The 21,016-nt window shown below is 40.2% G+C and overlaps 2 protein-coding genes across 3 annotated transcripts; one reads left to right on the top strand and one right to left on the bottom strand.

Annotated features, from left to right (window-relative positions):
- The first annotated feature begins 15 nt into the window (after nt 1–15).
- On the top strand, nt 16–2,553 carry taf11 (TAF11 RNA polymerase II, TATA box binding protein (TBP)-associated factor). Its single transcript, XM_058642084.1, has 6 exons — nt 16–262; nt 419–631; nt 1,164–1,294; nt 1,391–1,478; nt 1,556–1,652; nt 1,734–2,553. The coding sequence occupies exons 2-6, from the start codon at nt 461–463 to the stop codon at nt 1,862–1,864; spliced, it is 618 nt and encodes a 205-aa protein (XP_058498067.1). The 5' UTR covers nt 16–262; nt 419–460; the 3' UTR covers nt 1,865–2,553.
- Nucleotides 2,552–20,805, bottom strand: bltp3a (bridge-like lipid transfer protein family member 3A). 2 transcript variants are annotated; one of them, XM_058642082.1, is made up of 21 exons: nt 20,381–20,805; nt 16,949–17,111; nt 15,507–15,545; nt 15,103–15,194; nt 14,799–14,988; nt 14,293–14,433; nt 14,032–14,202; nt 13,447–13,627; nt 13,219–13,305; nt 12,510–12,680; nt 12,157–12,302; nt 11,622–11,763; nt 11,047–11,240; nt 9,730–10,952; nt 9,409–9,593; nt 9,186–9,325; nt 8,914–9,064; nt 8,480–8,745; nt 6,090–6,198; nt 5,843–5,904; nt 2,552–5,107 (listed from the first exon to the last, which is right to left on the bottom strand). In XM_058642082.1, the coding sequence occupies exons 1-21, from the start codon at nt 20,422–20,424 to the stop codon at nt 4,991–4,993; spliced, it is 4,014 nt and encodes a 1,337-aa protein (XP_058498065.1). In that variant the 5' UTR covers nt 20,425–20,805; the 3' UTR covers nt 2,552–4,990. The 2 variants fall into 2 exon arrangements, with proteins under 2 accessions (XP_058498065.1, XP_058498064.1); XM_058642081.1 differs by having other exon boundaries at nt 5,843–5,907; nt 20,381–20,804.
- Nucleotides 20,806–21,016: the final 211 nt, after the last annotated feature.

Here is a 21,016-nt window from a genome sequence, read left to right as displayed (position 1 = left end):
TGTTCAAAGCGGAAACGGATATTCAAGTGCTAGCCCAAAAATAGCCTTTGCAGCTATCATTACACATATGCCTAGTGATGTGCTCGGCGTGAATTCACAATATTCATTGGACTTTTGTCTAAATATATATATTCACATGGTGAATGTGTTACTGTTGGTTATTTAAATGGTTCACATCTTTACAACCCAGCATCAATTACTGAGCTAACGTTAGGTTAGCTCCACCGCTAGCCTAGCTCTTGTCGTTTTGTTGACAGAAAAGGTAAGAGCGTATTTAACTCTAATTGTCCACTTTTCGATGCATGTGTGGTGAAAGTGACTCATTTGCTGGTGCTTTTATGTAAAACGTGTATGGTTCCAGTCACAGGCTGTGAAGAAAGCCCACTGTCAGACAAACTAATAATGAACCCGTTGATAGTTTCCAGAGCTTGGAGCCATCGTTAGAGGGAACTGAGTGATTATGGCTGACCCAGCGCGGATCAAAGTTGATAACATATCTGAGAGAACGACCTCAGCCACTGAGGAGCACCCAAAATCTGAGGATACTGAAGGTGTATCTGCCACAGCACCATCTGCACAGGAAAACAAAGACGCGTCCTCACAAGATCAGTTCAAACTGGAGGATAAACCTGTGAGTTTGATGCTTAATTGCTTTTAGGGAGGTGGGGGACCATTAACTATTCAGCAAAAATATAAAAACATACCAAATTCCACATGATACGTCATCATCATCATTAAAATGTATTGTTCCGCCAGAGAAAATTTGATTGCAGCTGTGCAAAGGACATACTATTCTCATTATCTTTTTTTCAGAGTCAAATAGCCACACATACATCACTTTATACATGTACAGGAACACTGCCTAAATAGTTCTAAACTATTCCCTAAGAAATAGCCACACAGTAAAACAAAAAATTCAACGTTAAATATTAACTGGGTTAAAGATAAAGCTGAAATTAGCAGATCTCTATAGTCTTTACTTTATATTTGATCAAGTTTGGATTTATTTTTGTTTACCTTATTTGATCAATGACGAATTGTTTCATCAGCACTTGAAATGACTGGCTCTACAGCAGAGCTAAAGAGTTGAGTTTTATTTAGTTTTAAAAAGGGACCCATTTGTATTTCAATCACTCTAAACAATGTACTCTTCCATTGTGCAGGAGACGGCAACACAAGAGGATGAGGAGGAAGGAACATCTGGTCAGTCTGCCTCTAAAAGGCTGAAGGTGGAACCAGAGAAGAAGAAGGAGAAACGACAAAAGGTGGATGAGGATGAAATACAAAAGATGCAGTAAGACTATTTTATTTTGAGTCAAATACGATTCTATAAAATGTTCTTAAATATTGTGCAAAACTCAACCATCCTGCTTCTCCTGTGTCTTTTTAGGGTGCTGGTGTCGTCCTTTTCTGAGGAGCAGCTGAATCGCTATGAAATGTACAGACGTTCTGCCTTCCCTAAGGCGGCCATCAAGAGGGTATGTCGCTTATAGATTTGGTCAAAGTGTATTTAATATTTGAATTTATCAAATTAATTTAATGTCTCATTTTCCAGCTGATCCAGTCCATAACAGGATCATCAGTGTCTCAGAATGTAGTAATTGCCATGTCTGGTATTTCTAAGGTTTTTGCTGGGGAAATTGTCGAGGAAGGTGAGTGGCAGATGTATGAATAAATAAGATGACTTTTTCCCTGCAGTTTGATCATGTAATCTCGTTTTCTTGTGCTTATAGCATTGGATGTTTGTGAAAAGTGGGGAGATACACCACCACTTCAGCCCAAACACATGAGAGAAGCAGTGAGAAGGTTGAAGAGCCGAGATCAGATCCCCAACACCAAGTTTAAAAACATTCTCTTTCACTGAGGCACCTGAGTTTCAGATTGTGTTGGGGTGATGGAGTCAGAAGAAGACATTTGTGATGAAAACACAGATATGTGCCATTGAAATCTTGACATAAAACCATAGTTACCTTACTGCAGTCAACCTTCACTACCTGACCAGGCTCAGTATTAGCTGAAGTCCTGAAGATTGGTCAAAGTGGCAGGGAAGTAGATCTGACACTCTGGGTCCTTCCACAGTTAATCTTGACACTTGATGTGACACAGTTAAACAGATGTAAAGCTCATGTATTATGGTTGTAAATACAGTTTTATATGTGAAAATGTGAAATGTGTTGTCCCTGCTTTAGTTAATTAACGACTTTGGAGAAATGCTTTAGAATCTCATGGTTTTCAACTTTTATTTTTAAGAGGCAATGATTCATGCCAAGGACTGTATTTTGATTTATTTAGAACAATTCACACAAGCAAAAAGCAGTGAAATTGTTATAATGAAATTAGTTATGTATAAATCAAATTTCATGTCTGACATACACTATAATAAAACTTTTTTAGATTTACAGGAAACTTATTTCTGTCATCATTGAGCTTGTTTTACTTGTCCATTGCGATACAAGTCCCACTTTAGAAACCAGCTGTAATGAGACTTTGAGCACACCTTGTTTTCCCATGTTAAGAAATGCATGTTTGATTAAATTCCAAAGACACTGAGAAGTGTTCAGCCATTCGTTTATTATTTCACTTTTAAAATATTCTCCATGTACCAGCTTTGGTTCACAGAACCAATTTTATGTTAGTCTTAATGGAGTGTTAAAGACAATACAAAATTCAATGTAATTCTACACAAATGACCAAAAAAATACTGTCTACATGAGCTTCAACATCGACACCACTTAGTTAGATTTCAAAAGGACTCTTGCAATCCTTAACAATGATTAACATTTAAATGAGTGCAATTTCCAGTGAATTTACCACACATGTGCAAGTAATCCACAAGGCATATTTATCATCACTTCAGTACATGCACTTGGAGAGAGAGAACACACTTTTAAGTGTGAGAGAGTTTCTCTGTCCAGCGCCCTTTCTCATGGCACACTGGGTAAGAAGGTAAAGTAAGGAAACCCTGGAGTGCAAAAGGAAGTCTCTTGTAACAGATATCAGCACCAGCTTGTCTGCAGATCAAAGATGCTACTTCACACTGAGGCCTGACTGAGGAGGGTGAAACCGCTAAAATTTTACAGCTACATGTCGCGTACCACCACGTCTTTGTTTACCAAGGCCATGCAAAAACAAAACACCAAAAAAGATGATCACAACTACGAGCGATACTGAGGTTAAAGGGGAATATTTCTGCCATATTACACTGACTGACTGAGAATGTTATGAGTCTACATGCAGTTGAGAAGGAAACACTAACACAAGTACATTTGTTTTCTTACATTATCAGTAATCTTAGGAATTAGACATAAAAAAATGTATGTATAGTGTTACTGTTCTCTGTCACATATTTGGTTCAATCAAAGTGATCTCTCTATTGCTTAAATATTACATTCCTCTTTATGAATTATGTCATTCATAGCTTTCAAAAAACAAAAAAATTAAATGAAATACTTTAAATGAGCAGTGGAAAGTCATAGCCACCAGAGGTCTCCCATGTTCACAACATGAAGATGAAACAGCTTTGTAACCAGGAAAACAAAGGGGAAAACCACCAAACCACTGCACATTGGTGCAAAAACGTTTGAAATAAAGAATTCAAAAAATTAACATTTAACTGTCAAACAGTCTTGCATAAATAAATGTATCAGAAAGGAACGTCAGGGAAATTTAAACAAGCAGATGACCTTTATGAGATCAGGATTTAACAGATTTTATAAGTGTGTATATTTCCATTAGCAGTACTGTAGCACTACTGTGTTTAAAATATCATGTTCTTTGATTGATATGGCTTCAATACACCGGTCAATTTCATCTCACAGAAAAACGTGGATTGACAAAAAGTAAAATACACACAAGTAAAGCAACATGTTCATTATGTCTGATCAATAAACCTGATCAATGTGTGCAGAGATAATTTATGCACACTAGCAGTCTGAGTCGTTTCCTGGCAAGCTACAAAAACTACTTTTAAGATCAAGTATCCTATCTCTGGTTGGTTGCTGGTATATTCCCCCTTTAGAAATAGAATAGAAAAAAACAAAACAATACTATAGCTACTGTGTACCTGCCTGCCACCACTGCAGGTACAGAACAAAAGGCGCGTTGTCTTTGAGGGGACATTCATCCTCAGAAGACATTTCAAGACCTTTCAAAACTTAGAGAATAACTTAACACTGAGGAATGATTCAACCTGCTTTGTCAGAACAATGAGAACTTGATAAGTGTGGTGATTAAATATTCAAGGTAGAAACTGTGACACATCTGTCAGTTCGTTGGGTTTTTTTTTTAAGTCATGTTTCCCCCCCACATTTTACTCACAATTCAACAACAGCGGATACTATTTTTAATAATACTAAATATAAAGTATAATAAATTAAAAAATATATATATTTTACACTTAAACAGAGGAGTTCTACATTTCTATGTTAAGTCAACATTACAGTACCTGTCAATGTGCTGTGTGTAAATGAGCACTGTTCACAAAGCATGCGTTACAGTAACGTGTGTTTCATAGAAGGAGCCGATGGACTAGCAGCTGTCTGGCAGTGTCAGTGCATGTGCTGTAAATAAGAAGTTTAGGCATTCGACTGACTCAACTCTTCCAAAACACGCATATAAACGAGAGAATTAAAGCTTACTGATTGTTTTATTTTACCCTTGCATGCTGTGACAAACACTGAAAACCACACGATGAGTTCACTGTCCAGACAAAAAATAATATTTTAGAATAATTAGTGTTTAGTAGAGCAGTGTGAAATACTGACACTGTACAGTTAAAAAGTAGTACCAATAATGTACCGATAAGTTAGTTCCACTTTCTGTACCTGTAAGATATCTGCTGTAATCTTATGAGTAACATGATAAAAGAAAGTGACCACCAACTTTTCTTTTCATACCTGATACCCAGAGATGCTTTGTGTCAGTGTTTGTGATTTCCTGACATTCGTTCTGATAGATCTGATCACAGTCCCTCAGAGGAGAAGGCAGCAGCTCAGAGAGTGAACAGGGGGTCATACTTCCTGACTTCCAGAAGGAGGCGCTCTCTGTCACCGAGGGCCTGGGTGAGGGCAGCCTGGGAATCAGAAAGCTTCGACTCCAGATCATGTTTCTGTAAACACAGCAGTATTTCACCGCTTATTCTCAGGTGTTAACCAAGTGACAACAACTGCTGTAATTATAATATCATGACACAAAGTTTGTGTGCTTTAATAAACCTCTGTGTTTTCTATCCAAGCCATTATCAGAGACTGCGTCCACACTCACAGGAGGGTTGTGTGGGTCACTATGGAAAATGTGCTGAATATTTTCCATTTATATAAATGTTTTAAATAACATGCATACAATTAGCTTATCAACATCATATCTCTTGAAAGTCAAATTTTGGTTTACAGAATGGCAGTAAAAAAAACCTGTTAAAAACATTATGCACCAATTCCTGTTTATTCTGATTTACATAGTGAAATAGGCTACGATAAAAAAAAGCGGGTTCTCGTATAAAAAGATTAGTATAAATCTGAAATACCGGTCTATCTTAGAACTTTCCTAAGACAGTATACATTTGGGATGAGCAGAATTGGTGTATGGTTGAAAACCAGTTTACAGCAATCAAATTTGATTAATAAAATCATCCTGATCTTAATTGTTTTAATGGGTCTCCTTTATGTAAAACATTTCATTTAATTCCACAGAAAAAAGAAAGAAAAAAAGAAAAAAATGAAACCATAATGCAACACTACTACTTGGGTATTTTTCAAACCAAAGCATTAAAAAAACATGACTCATGCTCGTATGACTCATAACTCTTGAACCATAAAAATATACAGTTATATTAGTATTCCCCTACCTTAGTCTGCTGGTGAAAGGTGCAGGGACTGTTAATGTTCTCCGGAGCAGCCACAGGAGCACCTGCTGAGGATTTAATTAGAACAACTTCACTTCCTGTTCATCTTTCTGTAAATATGTTACATATGATTTAAGCTGGAGCACTCTCGGTTTTGCAGTTATGTGATTATTCTGCTGAGGTGAATCCATAATACTGACATTAATTATAGAACACAAAAGGTACTTCTTTTTTTTTCTTCCTAACCAACCTTTGAGCCTCATGATGCCATCGTCACTGCGCTCAAGAAGAAGCTGATCTACAATGAATGTGGAGGGGACCGGTTGCGGGGATGTAGGGTAGTTTCTAGGGCCGTCATCCTTTAAAAACAGAGGGGATACAGTTACTTCGCAAACCTTAACACTGGCAAACTCCAAGACATCACATTCTTTCCAAACATTCAATTAAATTTACTTAAAAATACCCAAATAATCCCCCATTGTGTGTACTATGTCATACTATATATATATATTAAAACTGTAAAGCGTAACATTTAAATATAAACAAATGTCTGTTAGATAATATATATACACTACCGTTCAAAAGTTTGGGGTCACCCAAACAATTTTGTGTTTTCCATGAAAAGTCACACTTATTCACCACCATACGTTGTGAAATGAATAGAAAATAGAGTCAAGACATTGACAAGGTTAGAAATAATGATTTGTATTTGAAATACGATTTTTTTTACATCAAACTTTGCTTTCGTCAAAGAATCCTCCATTTGCAGCAATTACAGCATTGCAGACCTTTGGCATTCTAGCTGTTAATTTGTTGAGGTAATCTGGAGAAATTGCACCCCACGCTTCCAGAAGCAGCTCCCACAAGTTGGATTGGTTGGATGGGCACTTCTTGCGTACCATACGGTCAAGCTGCTCCCACAACAGCTCAATGGGGTTCAGATCTGGTGACTGCGCTGGCCACTCCATTACCGATAGAATACCAGCTGCCTGCTTCTGCTCTAAATAGTTCTTGCACAATTTGGAGGTGTGTTTAGGGTCATTGTCTTGTTGTAGGATGAAATTGGCTCCAATCAAGCGCTGTCCACTGGGTATGGCATGGCGTTGCAAAATGGAGTGATAGCCTTCCTTATTCAGAATCCCTTTTACCCTGTACAAATCTCCCACCTTACCAGCACCAAAGCAACCCCAGACCATCACATTACCTCCACCATGCTTAACAGATGGCGTCAGGCATTCTTCCAGCATCTTTTCATTTGTTCTGTGTCTCACAAACATTCGTCTTTGTGATCCAAACACCTCAAACTTGGATTCATCCATCCACAACACTTTTTTCCAGTCTTCCTCTGTCCAATGTCTGTGTTCTTTTGCCCATCTTAATCTTTTTCTTTTATTGGCCAGTCTCAGATATGGCTTTTTCTTTGCCACTCTGCCCTGAAGCCCAGAATCCCGCAGCCGTCTCTTCACTGTAGATGTTGACACTGGTGTTTTGCGGGTACTATTTAATGAAGATGCCAGTTGGGGACCTGTGAGGCGTCTGTTTCTCAAACTAGAGACTCTAATGTACTTATCTTCTTGCTCAGTTGTGCAACGCGGCCTCCCACTTCTTTTTCTACTCTGGTTAGAGCCTGTTTGTGCTGTCCTCTGAAGGGAGTAGTACACACCGTTGTAGGAAATCTTCAATTTCTTAGCAATTTCTCGCATGGAATAGCCTTCATTTCTAAGAACAAGAATAGACTGTCGAGTTTCAGATGAAAGTTCTCTTTTTCAGGCCATTTTGAGCGTTTAATTGACCCCACAAATGTGATGCTCCAGAAACTCAATCTGCTCAAAGGAAGGTCAGTTTTGTAGCTTCTGTAACGAGCTAAACTGTTTTCAGATGTCTGAACATGATTGCACAAGGGTTTTCTAATCATCAATTAGCCTTCTGAGCCAATGAGCAAACACATTGTACCATTAGAACACTGGAGTGATAGTTGCTGGAAATGGGCCTCTATACACCTATGTAGATATTGCACCAAAAACCAGACATTTGCAGCTAGAATAGTCATTTACCACATTAGAAATGTATAGAGTGTATTTCTTTAAAGTTAAGACTACTTTAAAGTTATCTTCATTGAAAAGTACAGTGCTTTTCCTTCAAAAATAAGGACATTTCAATGTGACCCCAAACTTTTGAACGGTAGTGTATATATATATATATATATATATAGAACTCATTCTGATTATACACGTCTCTCTCCATGTTCCTCAGTAGGTGCCGTGTTTAGATCTCTTGTCGCCTAGCAACATTTCCACGCCCCACACCAATGTTATTTATGTCGAGACAGAAGGAGACGTCAGCATCACTGAGCTAGTAAAGCAAGACGGCTGTTTTCAGTCCTAGATTTGTGTAGGACGGAAAACACAAAGACGTGCCAACACAAAGTTTCAGAAGTGAATTCTGCTGCTCTGAAAACAGTCATTCAGCATTTTGGTGGGACACGTTCTCCTGCGCTGCTGCTGTATACACGAAAACACTCCCTCAGTCAGGTCTGTTTTTGCTCGACAGATAAAGGACACAAATAATGTTTCTGTTCACAAATACCAAACAACATCAACAACAACAACAAAAATTCACACTGCCGTACAAACAACCAACCTTCATGGTGACGGTGACGTTGCTCATGTGTAACTTCATTGGCTGACCATCAACACTAAACTCGTCTTCAAGAAAAGGCCCAATGCTAGCCACAGTGGAGGCTAATAACTCTGCCTGGCAGTCTTGCACTCTCATATCCAGAAAGCCCAAAGACTCAGACATAAGAGAGTGCTGAGCTGCAGAGGGACCCATTTCTGCACGCAGCCGCAGCACCGGAGAGCCCCTGCTCCCCAACCTATCCTGCCTTTGGACTGGTCCACCTGGAGCTGCAGACACATCGGAAAAGGTCCATCTGTAAATGTGCTCTCAAGACTGTCCTTTTTTTTGGTTATACGTGTGATATAATTTTACTTTTGTTTAAAATATATTAGGGATAAATTATTATCAGTTTTTATTGGGTGCATTTACAGTGCATCAACAGTAATCCAGCTCACCTTGTATGAGACCAGCCAGCAGGTCAGACACCCTGACAGTGCCCAGCTGTACAGGCCTCAGATTTTGGGCTTCCACAGCTACAACTTGGTCTTCTCCCTTTACTTCCATGGTAAAGGCCGTTCCACTTATCAACAGTAACAACACTGAGGACTGAAGAGAACACTTCCATTTAATCATTCATTGATATATGATATATATATATGATATACTCAGCTCTATGAAATCTGTATATACCTGTGTCGGACATTTTAAAATGCACATAAAAACCCACCATGTCCTGAGACACATCCTCAGTGCTTTGGGAGAGGGAGCTGCTGAGGTCAGCTGATGAACCTCCATCAGTCCCAGGGGCTGGACTTCCCCGGCTGCCAGCTGGAGTGCGTTTGTGATGCATGGACTCCATACCGGACTCTAGAAACATCATACAAACCTGTGAGCACATGGCACCTTAGTAGTTATGTGACATTTTGGAAACTTCACAGCATTTTATGTACCCGAGTCCATAAGAACGACAAAATTGTCGCTGACATCACTATCCACAGAAAGATTTTCATCGGGTAGGCTGCCTTCCAGGATAGCACTATCAAATGAATGCTGAGAAGGCGACTGCTTCATGGATTGGTGGCGCGAGCTGGCGGCTAACGTGGGGGAGGACACCTCTGAGCGTTGGACCTGTTCCCTTTGAAAACACACACAAACACACAAACGGTGTAAAAACACTAAGTCGTTGAGGGGCATGCTGTGCACAGTATGGTTTCCAGGCACACTAACATTATTATGTTACCAACAGCCCAGCAGGTGAGAATAGCACTTACTTTGCCTGTGGACTGAACAATTTGCTCATCCCTGAGCCACGACTCAGGATGCTAAACGCATCTTTTGTTATTGAAAACGCCCCCTTTGTCAGGTCCAGCGAGGCACTAAGGGCATCTTTGGTCACGTCCTTGGTGACGTTAATGGCGCTCGACAGCTCTCCCTCCAGACTGAACGTGGACGGCTCACGGGAGAGGACAGGGGACTGTCCAGGTGACATGGAGGGTGAGAGGACAGCAGTGTCCCCCTGAGCTTTAAGGCCATCCCCCTCCAGTCCCTCCTCCACAGCCTCACATGCCTCCTCTACCACCCCATCTTGTTCATCCTGATCAAATGTAGTGACAGTTGTGTTGACAGAGGAGATGCCGTTTTCCAACCCACTGTCCTCAAGGGCCACATCTACAGAGTGATGAGATGGGGAAATGTCAGAGTCCGTTAGGCTTGGACTGTCCGTCTCTGGTGTGTGCGGGACCTCTTCCTCTGGCTCTGAGCTGACTGGGGGCAACAGGAGACCTAATTCTACTGAGTCCATTACAAGCGCAACACAAACAGTAGCAGCTTTTGTCTTTGGGCCACGAGTGTGTTTAACATCTTGTAAATCCCGGCCCAACTCCGACCCCAACCGAGCCATGGCATCCTTCATTCTCAACAGTGCAACATACTGGTAATGGTTGAGCCACAATTTCAGTGGAGTGATGGTGTGAACCAGGAAGTGGATTGAGGCAAGTGAACCACCTTCCTGTTCTGAAGACTGCTTCTGGGTTCCGCTTGGACAGGAGGAGGAAGACAATGAAGCATTTTGAAAGGCAGTAGGCTGACACATCCACACGGACATGGCAAAAGGCTCAACAAAAGGCTGGGTCTTGCCTTTGGGGAATCGTCGAGCTCCATCAAAACCTAGGGTTACGCGGGACAGACTGAGTGACCAGACATCCTGGGATCGTAACTGCTTTCTGCCCAGATTCTGGGGTTCTGTCTCTTTGGAGTGATAGAGGAAGGATGAGGGAATGGGGTTGAAGGCACTTTGTTCTCTAGGGAAAGAACAGGGTGGTGTGGACTGGAAGAAAGAGAAGCTGGCAAACTTGTCATAGATAGAATTAAGGTCAGCTCTAGAGCCATGGGGGCAGTGGCGAGTGTTGCTGAGAACCATCTGGGGAACAGTAATGCATAGGGACTGTGGACGCTCAGGGTGATCCAATATGGAAGAATCCAACGGCATTATTAACTACAGAAATGAACACAAAACAATGTTAAATAAATACTTTGGTTTTAAAAAAGTAAATCACAAACATGAACTGTAAAAACAGTTCTGTACTCACCTTTAGCTGAGCTGCATCCATTCGGATGTCTACATGCTCCTCAGCCTTGTTGCTGTCCTGTAAATGGTAGAAAGCTTTGACCTGGTCCAGTGTGTGCAGTAAACCCCTGGAAAAAAGACTGAGCCACAGTATACTCGCCGGGTCCACACACAGCTGCAGGCTGTTCAGCTGGGCATACAAGTTGGAGGTGGGCACTGGAAGCGAAGCAAGATATATTGACTCAATCTAGATCATAAATTCCACATTTACGTAAATTCTGATAACCACATAAAGAATTACAAATAGAATTTAGGAGGTGACTAGGGCCTCATCCAGGTATCTTTTGAAGAAATGTCTTCATACACATGAAGACATTTGACTCTAAACGATAGGTGAGGCTATGACATCATTGTTGCACACTAAAACGCAAGAGAGGGGACTCTGGGACGCGATTTCCAAAAATAGCATTTTAGGGCTCCCAAAATGCCAGCTCTGTGTGAATAAAAAGCCAATATAATACAAAACCTTTGCAGATTCTCCAAAACTCATTCTCATGTGTGCAGGCCTGAGTAAGTTTGAGCTTAGTTGTGTAATACCTGAGAGACTTGGGTTGTCAGGAAAGTAGTATTCAGTGAACTGCAGATGAACCGCTGGTATGCTGTCTGGCAGATGCAGAGCTTTACGGTTACAGGATAACAAAGACTGTGTCTTCTTATTCTGGCGGCCCCTCGTAGACACCTGAACATTGAAGGGGAATTGAATTAAATATGTGGTGTTTTTTATTTTCTCAACAAAAGCAGAAGTGTGAACCAAAGCACCTGTGCGCAAATTTCCGTCATGTCTTTTCACAAAACGTATTTACGTATCCTCGTAAATGAGGAACTACACGTACTTTCTAACTTAAAAATAACCGTGACAATGACATTCTGTTGTAAAAGTGTGAAATATTCAAAGCAATAACGCAAAACCAGACCAGAGAGTGAAATTAGAAGTGGAAGGGGTTTTCTCAGTCTCTCATGATTTGACATATATGGAAAATTGTCTTAAGCTAAAGTAATTAAAGTAAAGCTGCTGACTGCTGACAAAGCTTTTATTAGGGCAGGATGACCAAAGCAACTGATAAAAACTTGCCTGGTGAATGTCCACATCATCCATCCTAACCACGATGCAGCTAGATCGCAGCCTCTTTAGTGATGAGCCTGTAGGAGCTGTCATATGGTTCCTGCTGGTTCCCTGCCCTTTGTCAGTAGTGTTAAACTTGGGACTGGACTGTCCATCTAAAAACACATATATGGGAGAGTAAACACACAAACACACACACACACACACACACAGCTGTTTAGTGTTTAAGATTAGGATCAAAACGATGTATGATTAGTGGACAAGATGTACTGTAGCTGTGTAATTGTATTTATGTTACAGTGATACAATAAACAGAATTTCTATAAAATTACAAGCCTTTTACATTAAGTCTACATCCCTACCTTGCACCGTCTTTGCAGGAGAGTCCTTGGTCGGCTGAGGCACCTCAGTATGCGGCCCTGGGAATCCAGAGGACTCTACTCTCCTTTGGTATTCCTGCAGCAGTTTCCCAGCCCACTGAGCCTGAGCCTCCATGGCTCCACTGTGACGCTCCCAGTGTCGACATCCATCAGCTGTATTCAAAAAGAGGTAATAATTCAGCAGTCAAGTCTAAATGTTTACTTTTGGTGTATATTACTTCTTTTTCATTCATTCTGATTTGAAGCTGTAAATTTGTAAATTTGGCATCGCACAGTAATGCACCATGAATATCTGTATAATACCTATCCAGTTGTTGAAATATTGTAATCTTGTGGACTGGCATTGTCATACTGATATATGAAAATATAAAATTCTTAAAAGTACTTCTTCATTCAAGCCTGCAACAGTTAGATGTAGTAAAGTCACAACCCCTGTTACAACCCTGAAACACTCATTTCAAACCCAGTGTTGATGTTGTACACAGTAAAACAACTAAATCAAGCCTTTTTAAAACTTTGTTTAAACTGAGCATAAAGGTCATAAAGGGGTTGCTGTTCTACATTCTACACTTCAGAAATTCCACAAAGAATAATGGTGCTGCAAAAACTCTCCTAAGCCAGTAATCTGCTAGGCCTCAAGATAAACCGCAAGTAAATTGCAGTCACAGAAAAAGACACTTATCAAACTCACCAGGTCTGTGGATTGGATAGTAGTCAAAACCCAGCTTTTTGAAAGTCAGTTGCATCGCACCCTGCGAGCCTGGAGGGGGAGGCTCATCTGTGCAATATTATATTACAGCCGTTAAAACCACCTTTGAAGAAACTGTCATTCAAATACTTAGCAGTTCACTATCAAGATGTGTTTATACAGAAGATTCAAGAGAACTCATTTTAAAAACGTGATGAGTTGTTAACAAACCTTCATCCACTGAAGAACTATCGTTGCATACGTGTAAGTCCAAGCGAGATATGAAGGTGTGATAAGAAGACTCCTTGACATCATAGAGGTCAAAGTATTGACTCGTGTTGTTGGGGGTACCAGAAGGAGCAGGTGGAGGCTCCGACCACAGGCTGTGGAGGCTGGGGGATGGAGGAGCGGTCTAAAAAAAATAAAACAGAAGGTGTAAGAATCTAAAATTTCATAGGGAAACAAAACAAACTTGAGACTTGAGTGAGAGGATGCGGTATGAATGTACATATAATTGCAAACCAATGTTGTTTTAATTACAATTATATGTAATATTATAATATAATATTTAATATTATTATACACTTATTACGGGATCAAGTGACTGTATTATAGCTGCATTTCTTATGTATTTTTTAGTATAATCTACATTCATTGTGTCATTTTATTTTTCTTGCATATGATTAAGTTTAGATATTGCAGGCCTGAAAATGGTCTAGATCCTCCATTAAAAATACTGTATGAAGTCATGTATTATTTTTCAGCCAAACACTAAATAACTCAACAAAAGCAGCAATCTGTTCCAGGTAGAAGTACCTGCAGAGATTCCGCAGTCATGCTCTTCCTCTGCTGGTTAGACTTTTCCATGGCCTCACTGAGGGATTTGGCGTAATGAATGATAGCTTTGAGTTGAGAGTCCGTCAGCACCCACAGCAGGTCGTCCAGAATAAAATGCAGCTTCGATGCCAACACATTACAGTCTTTTATCTAGATAAAACAATTAAGAGTTAATGACTTCATATGTGTGATCAAACACATTCCACTCACGGTACATGACAGGTAGAAACACAGCCCTACCCTGCGTTTAAGTGCAATGCGAATGCGTCCTTGGTTGGTGATGAGACGTAGTGGGGTGCTACCAAGGTCCTGGTCATCACTCTCAATGGCATCTGCCTCAATTCGTAGACTCTGCCAGTTAATTTCTTTAAATGTCAAAACCTGATGGAAATAGAGCAAAACAGAATCATTCAACTGTGACAAAACGGCCCAAGACAAAATAACAAGACAACCACAACATTATTACGACATTTGTAAACTGATTAGTAATGGTGTGGTAAGGCTAATGCATTTTTAGACAAACCGAGAAAGAGCCTTTTCTTTTAAGTGGATTATAAGACTGCATTATGAAGGGCTGTTCATCACAATCAAGTTACTTCAGCTAATAAAGACAAAAACAGTAGGCTTGATTAAATGATTTACTTAAGCCTTAATGAGCACTCCATGCTCTGTGGTAGCACCATTACATCTAGCTGGGCTTTACACACAGCTTTCAGAATAAGTAAGGGAGGTCTGTTGCTCTGTACCTCTCCTCTCTTTGGGTCAGTGACGCGGGTGTAGCGGAGGTCACTGCGCTGCCATTTTGGGTTGAGGCTGTTGCCTTGTAGCTGCCAAAGCTCAAACGAGGCGTGGAAGGCACGAGCCTGCACCTTGATGGTGATAGAGTTGATCCTCACTGACATGCCCTCCACCACTTTTTCAGCAAAGCCATACTCACTGTAAAAACACAACATGCACAAAGGCATTGTTTACCACATGAATGACATGGTTACGTAGTATAGTATTCATCACCACATACATCAGGTTGACTCATGCTTAATGCAGGCTTACCTCTGGCCTGCTGTAATAGCTATAGGAGAGGGGCCATTGGGTGGACGTGGCTCTTCACATGTCCTCATCTCTACCTCTACCTTATCCAAAAACTGCACAAAAAAAGAAAGTAAAACTCAGCATACAAATGTGCAAGGATAAATAGAGGGTTAGTACAAACAGCACAAAACACACAGCCTATGGTGTCGTAAAATAACAAAACTACTGTTATAGTCATGTCAACGTTCATTCATTCATTCATTCATTCATGATTTCCCACTTTATCCTCCAAGTGAGGCGAACAATCCTTCACTCATACCTATTCAATTAACCTCTGCATGTTACAGTCAGCTTATCTACATATAAAGAGGGTTGGGAAGCATAATGTGAAACAAATCTGGAGGACAGAAATAACTATTACTTACCAAGCAGATGGGGCTTGTTTTTAACTTTGTCCATTGTATCTGAAAAGAAAGGACAGCAAGGTCAAGAGAGTCAGTCACAAGCACGCTACAGCATTCTACACTGGTTATCATTCACTGTGAGCACAGAGTTCCCACAACATGAAGCCAGGACAAAACAATAACTCCCTGTGAAGCTGAAATATCACACTGTCAAAAGATACTGAAGCCAATGAACATGTGTTTGTATCACTGATACGACATTATTTTGTACCAGACTAGTCAAGTCGACCTTTAAGAGCTTAGATGTAAAGTTCATATCACTGCCATATTAGACATTAATCTGAAAATGTGTCTTTATTGCTGTAAGGATTCGTATGATATGACTAAAAACTAATTTTATGACATCAGAGAAACCCTCAACTTTGACCCTCAAAATCTAGCATGATCATCATATAAAGTCTAACTAATGGCCAACATGCTTTAAGAGGATAGTGACTTTGACCATTGACCACAAAGCACTAATCAGGCCATGCTTAAGCCAAATTATTTGGAGCAAATTTGAACAAATCACCCCAAGGAATGGAGATGTCAAAGCGTGACCTTTCTTGAACAGTTTACCAGATGAAAAAAAAACAAAAAAACCTTTAGGATACATTGCATTCACAGAATACTAAGTCACCGTAGCAAAACAGGACCAGTGACCACCAATATCCGATGAATTTGTGTCTAAATATCTGACTAATTATCTCTCTGAATTTTTGAGATATCACATCTGTAAGCCTGGGACGGAGAGAGAGATGGAGAACAGTTATCACATGTATTGACAGGAAAAAAGGAAATGCTACAAAAACATTATAAGTGGCTGTATAACAGTTAAGGGTTTGAATATTCAGTCAGTAAACCATGATATAGAATAACCTACAACATGCATAACGTATAATATTTACAACATAAAGGAAATTGTTTCCTGTTTACAGCTCCTTTAAGGAAACCGTGTATTTATACACAATATATAAGCACTTTAATAACAACAAAGTGAATGGTATTACTTAATTTTACTAATAATAATAAAAATAATGAATAATGACTTAGATTTATAAAGCGCCTTTCACAAAACCCCGGGTCGCTGACTGGTTTATACATGCAGTGTTATTATGATCTCCAAACACAAACCAGGCATCCCCACAGCTCAATGTACATCAACCAGTATATCTCAGGATCACTTTTGCCTCTGGCCTTTTGTGTCCCTCTGAATCATGGCTTGTCGCCCTGTTATCATCATCCAGTGCTTGACTGGAAGATCATAATGTCCTCAAAAGTGCCTCTAGAAAAGATAATCTTTGTGGCAAGGTCTCTGCCTCTTTCCTAAGACTCTACATCAGGACCCCTGGCCTAGTTTCAGAAGAACAGGAACCTCGTCAGACCAGCTGCATTATCAGGTTTGACTAGTCAATAAAACATACCCTGATGGCAGCTTTGTTGCAGTAGACCCGAGTGACTGCCAGCCAGGTAGGGAGGTCAAGCATGTTCTGCAGAACCTCTTCATCGAGTTCAAGGTTGGACAGCTGCCCCTCCCCCTTCAGCGTACTCAAATTGATCTTGTCTGGGGACAAATTCTTGGTGAACCTGAGAAATGGAAGCAGATAAAATGTTAAAATAAATGCATTTATGATTAGAACACACATTGACTCTGTAAGAGTTTAATGCAACTGCTTTTATTAGGGAAACACAAGCATAGTATGTCACCAATGATGTGGGAGACAAAGCATTATGCAGCTTGACTAAGGTGTGAAGCAGTGCAAAAGAATCAGTCATCCTGAAAAAGTGTAGTAGCCTCCCATAGCCAGGTCATACAGCTGTAATCCTACTATGGGATATCATATAGATAAAGCATATAGATATCATATAAACCACCACATGCAAGGTAAATATCACAGTAGTGGGACAAATTGATGTGTCAAGTACTTTTTATTTTGCATTCACCATGTGACAAATCCATGCCACATTTTTGTCATCCACTGAGAGGCAAAAAGCCAAAGAATACATATCACAAGAAACCTAGACTGTGGCTCTGAGACTGAAGACAAGTAAACATGATCCAGTATGTTAAAAACGTTAACACTGCTTGGCCTACAGAAGTATGCTGTACCTGATAAACCTGATAAGTCAGTGAAAAGCTGTGTAGCAACAAAACAACGACCTATAGTTGAAGAATCTGGGCCACTGCATTACTTAAATTAACATATAGTTTTTACCCACTGTCTCCCACACACACACATATGAGTCAGGCTTCAAATCTAGTTCACAAGACAATAAAAAGGTGCTTTGGTGGCATACATGATTAAGACCTACATCTGAACAAAGACTACTGTGTTTTCAACTACTTAAAGACTGATTGTTGCAATTGGCAATTGGCAATTGGATTTAATAACTAGTACAGCACACACATCTGGGCCACTAACTCAGCATCATTTGCAAGGCACATTGCCTGGTGTGTTCTCTCTCTATTGGTACAACAATGTGGAAGCAGCTCATTTAGCGATACATCCGTCACATTCCTACCACTCCGCACACACTGGTGCCCTTAGTAGGTCACCTACCAAGTTTGAAGTCTGTCAAGCAAACTGTTTAACAGTTTTGCGGTTAACAGATGGACAGACAGATTATAGATGGGTGGCACCACGCCCTGTTCATCAACTGTGATATCACATTTTACATCAAAAGAATTTAAAACTATACTTTAATACAAAAATGAAAGATGGGAAATCAATTTGAAGACATCAAAGGACGGTACTCTTTCCTGTCATAGGCAAAAGTACTGGCCAAGTTTGAAGCCTGTTGGGCGAACTATTGGACGGTTATGCAATTAACAGACAAATGGACAGACAGGCGTTCCTTGAAGAAAGGGGTAGGGACATAAAAGTTTTACTCAACCTACTCTTTGTAAGACACATTTCTCAAGTGTTTATGCTTGTCAGCCAAGCATCTCAGGCTTTAACTGACACCATCACATTGCCTTGCGTATCCTCTATCTATAAGACAGAGCACAATAGTCAGTCAGTCAGTCATCATCTACCGCTTCATCCTCCACCAGAGGGTCGCGGGGGGTGCTGAGCCAATCTCAGCTACATTGGGCGATAGGCGGGGTACACCCTGGACAGTTCGCCAGTCCATCGCAGGGCCACACACAACCATTCATTCTCACACTCACACCTATGGTCAATTTAGGGTGTCCAATTTACCTAATCCCCATATTGCATGTTTTCTCGGGTCTTCTCACTGCAAGGCAAGAGTGCTAACCACTACACCACCATGTGGCCCCAGAGCACAACAATTTTGCTTTAAACAATAACAAAAGTATTCTTTAAAAATGAACGAAGGGATAAGTCTGTATATTTACAGTAAAAAAAAAGCTAAATGGCTGTAAAGTTGTTCATAAATTCTTGGCATTTACGACTCTCTGTAGTCAGGGAAGGACCAGAGCTAAAACTGGCTGTACAATACAATATTCTGGTCAACTCCCTGCCTGTATTATTCTATTACGATCAAGGATGCAACTGCACACTGAGTCAACTACTGATACAAATAGCAGAGACTAATAAAGTGAACTTCGAATGGTTTGACGCTATTATTTCTGACAGAAGGATGCAAGAAGGCCGAAGAGATGATTGGTTTGAAATAAAAAGCTTATTTACATACATGCATGACCAGCAGCATGGATGAGTTTCCACGTGTACCTGACATGGATGTGTGCAGTGTGTTCTATCTGGTACGAGCAATTTTTTAATTATTCATTGACAGAAACAAGAGAGGAGCAAAGTAACAGTCAAATAGAAAGCCTCTGATTTATCACACACTTTCTGTCCACACTCGTACATGATCAACTTTAATCCCATATAGCTGATGTAAAAGGGACCTTTCAAAATTGCTCTCAATCCAAAATACATTTTTTTTCATGAGAGCAACAGAAAACAACACAGGCTGTAATTGTCTGCTGAGCAGCAGCATTATACTGTATGTAGAGGAAGTGAAAACTGAAATAAAAAATAAAAAGATTAATAAATAATTATATTATAAATAACATTTTTAGATTTAGACTTAAGATTTGCATGCTACACAATATGTGTCTTGGAAATGACTGGTTTACTGGTTTACTGATTCAAACATTGCAGTAGAATTGTAAGACACTTTGCTTTCTCCAAGGCAGTCTGAATTGGGTCAAAATTGTTTGTCATCTTGAAAAAGTGGGTCTCAAGTAAAAGAAATCTAGATCACATTCCTGTAAAATAACTAAAATATGTAAGGCTCTGGACCAATAAGTGGTATAAAAAGACAATATGCAGTTTGGTATGAGTAGACAGATATTTTACCTATTGAATATATGACATCAGCTTTCTAACGTCATGTGTGTTAGAAGACAGTATATGTAACATATACTCTCACACTTGTCTCTATATAGCTCTGAGGACACTTCTAGACACAATGCAGTCCCTATAACCTTAACTTAACCACATCAACTAAATGTCTGACCCCAACCCTTACCTTACCTACACCTAATTCTGAAAGCAAATGTCATCACAACGTGGACATGTCCTCACAGTGATGGTTTTGAACCATCATTTGCCCTCAAAACCTACAACAGACATGTACACATACACACTTAGCAAGAGTAATCTAATTAACCATGGGATGCCTCGGTAGAGATGTTAGTGCTGCGTTCACTGTCCATGTCAAACCTTCTCTCGCTGTTCAACCACAACGTGACCAACGTGTAAATCGGTGCAGCTACACGAAAATGCCAAATACTAACGTCCGCTGTAAGACAAGTCAGTAATATTTCAACCATATATGCAGCTGGGCTAACCGGCTAACACAAAGCCATGGGTGACACTTACCTTGACAAATGTTTAAGGATTTGCTTTTTAATTATTCCGGCCATTTTCTTCTAGCGGCTCGTTTAGAGCCGTAACACGGTTCTTTCTCCCCCTTAAATAAACGTGTACTAGCTACCAGGTACCTCTGCACTGCACATAGCACTGGTTGTGTACATCTCGTTAGCCGCCGCTGGCATAGCGCAGCCTGCTAGGCTAGCCGCTATCTCGCTAAACACCGGACAGCAACTGAAATGAACCCCCCTCTGACACAAACAAACACATACAGACTCGCGCAGCTGTACTATGTATTGACCTCCATTCATTTGGGCAGCCTAACCAAAACCGCACATTAACCATGACAAGTTAATGCTCATTCCTGTCAATAACCTATCCCCAGTTCAAATCTTAGCCCCAAATTTAACCAGTTCATTAGAAATGAAGTGCTGCCTCATTAGGACCAGGTTTTGGTCCCCATAAAGACTACTGGTCCCAAGAAGGTAAGTTTTTAATTCAAAAAAGCACTATGCTGCCATCTGCTGGATGCTCTGGGGAACACGGGGGTAAGAATCAAGACAAAACTTGAGTGCAGTGAAAATAAAATGGCACTCAAATGATGTGTACTGCTAAGTCTACTGCAAAATAAACATTGTGTGTTAC

This window comes from Solea solea, chromosome 11 (genome assembly GCF_958295425.1).
Source record: "Solea solea chromosome 11, fSolSol10.1, whole genome shotgun sequence".
Taxonomy (NCBI): Eukaryota; Metazoa; Chordata; class Actinopteri; order Pleuronectiformes; family Soleidae; genus Solea; species Solea solea.
Note: the sequence above shows the minus strand (reverse complement) of the source record. Positions and strands in the feature narration are given on the sequence as shown.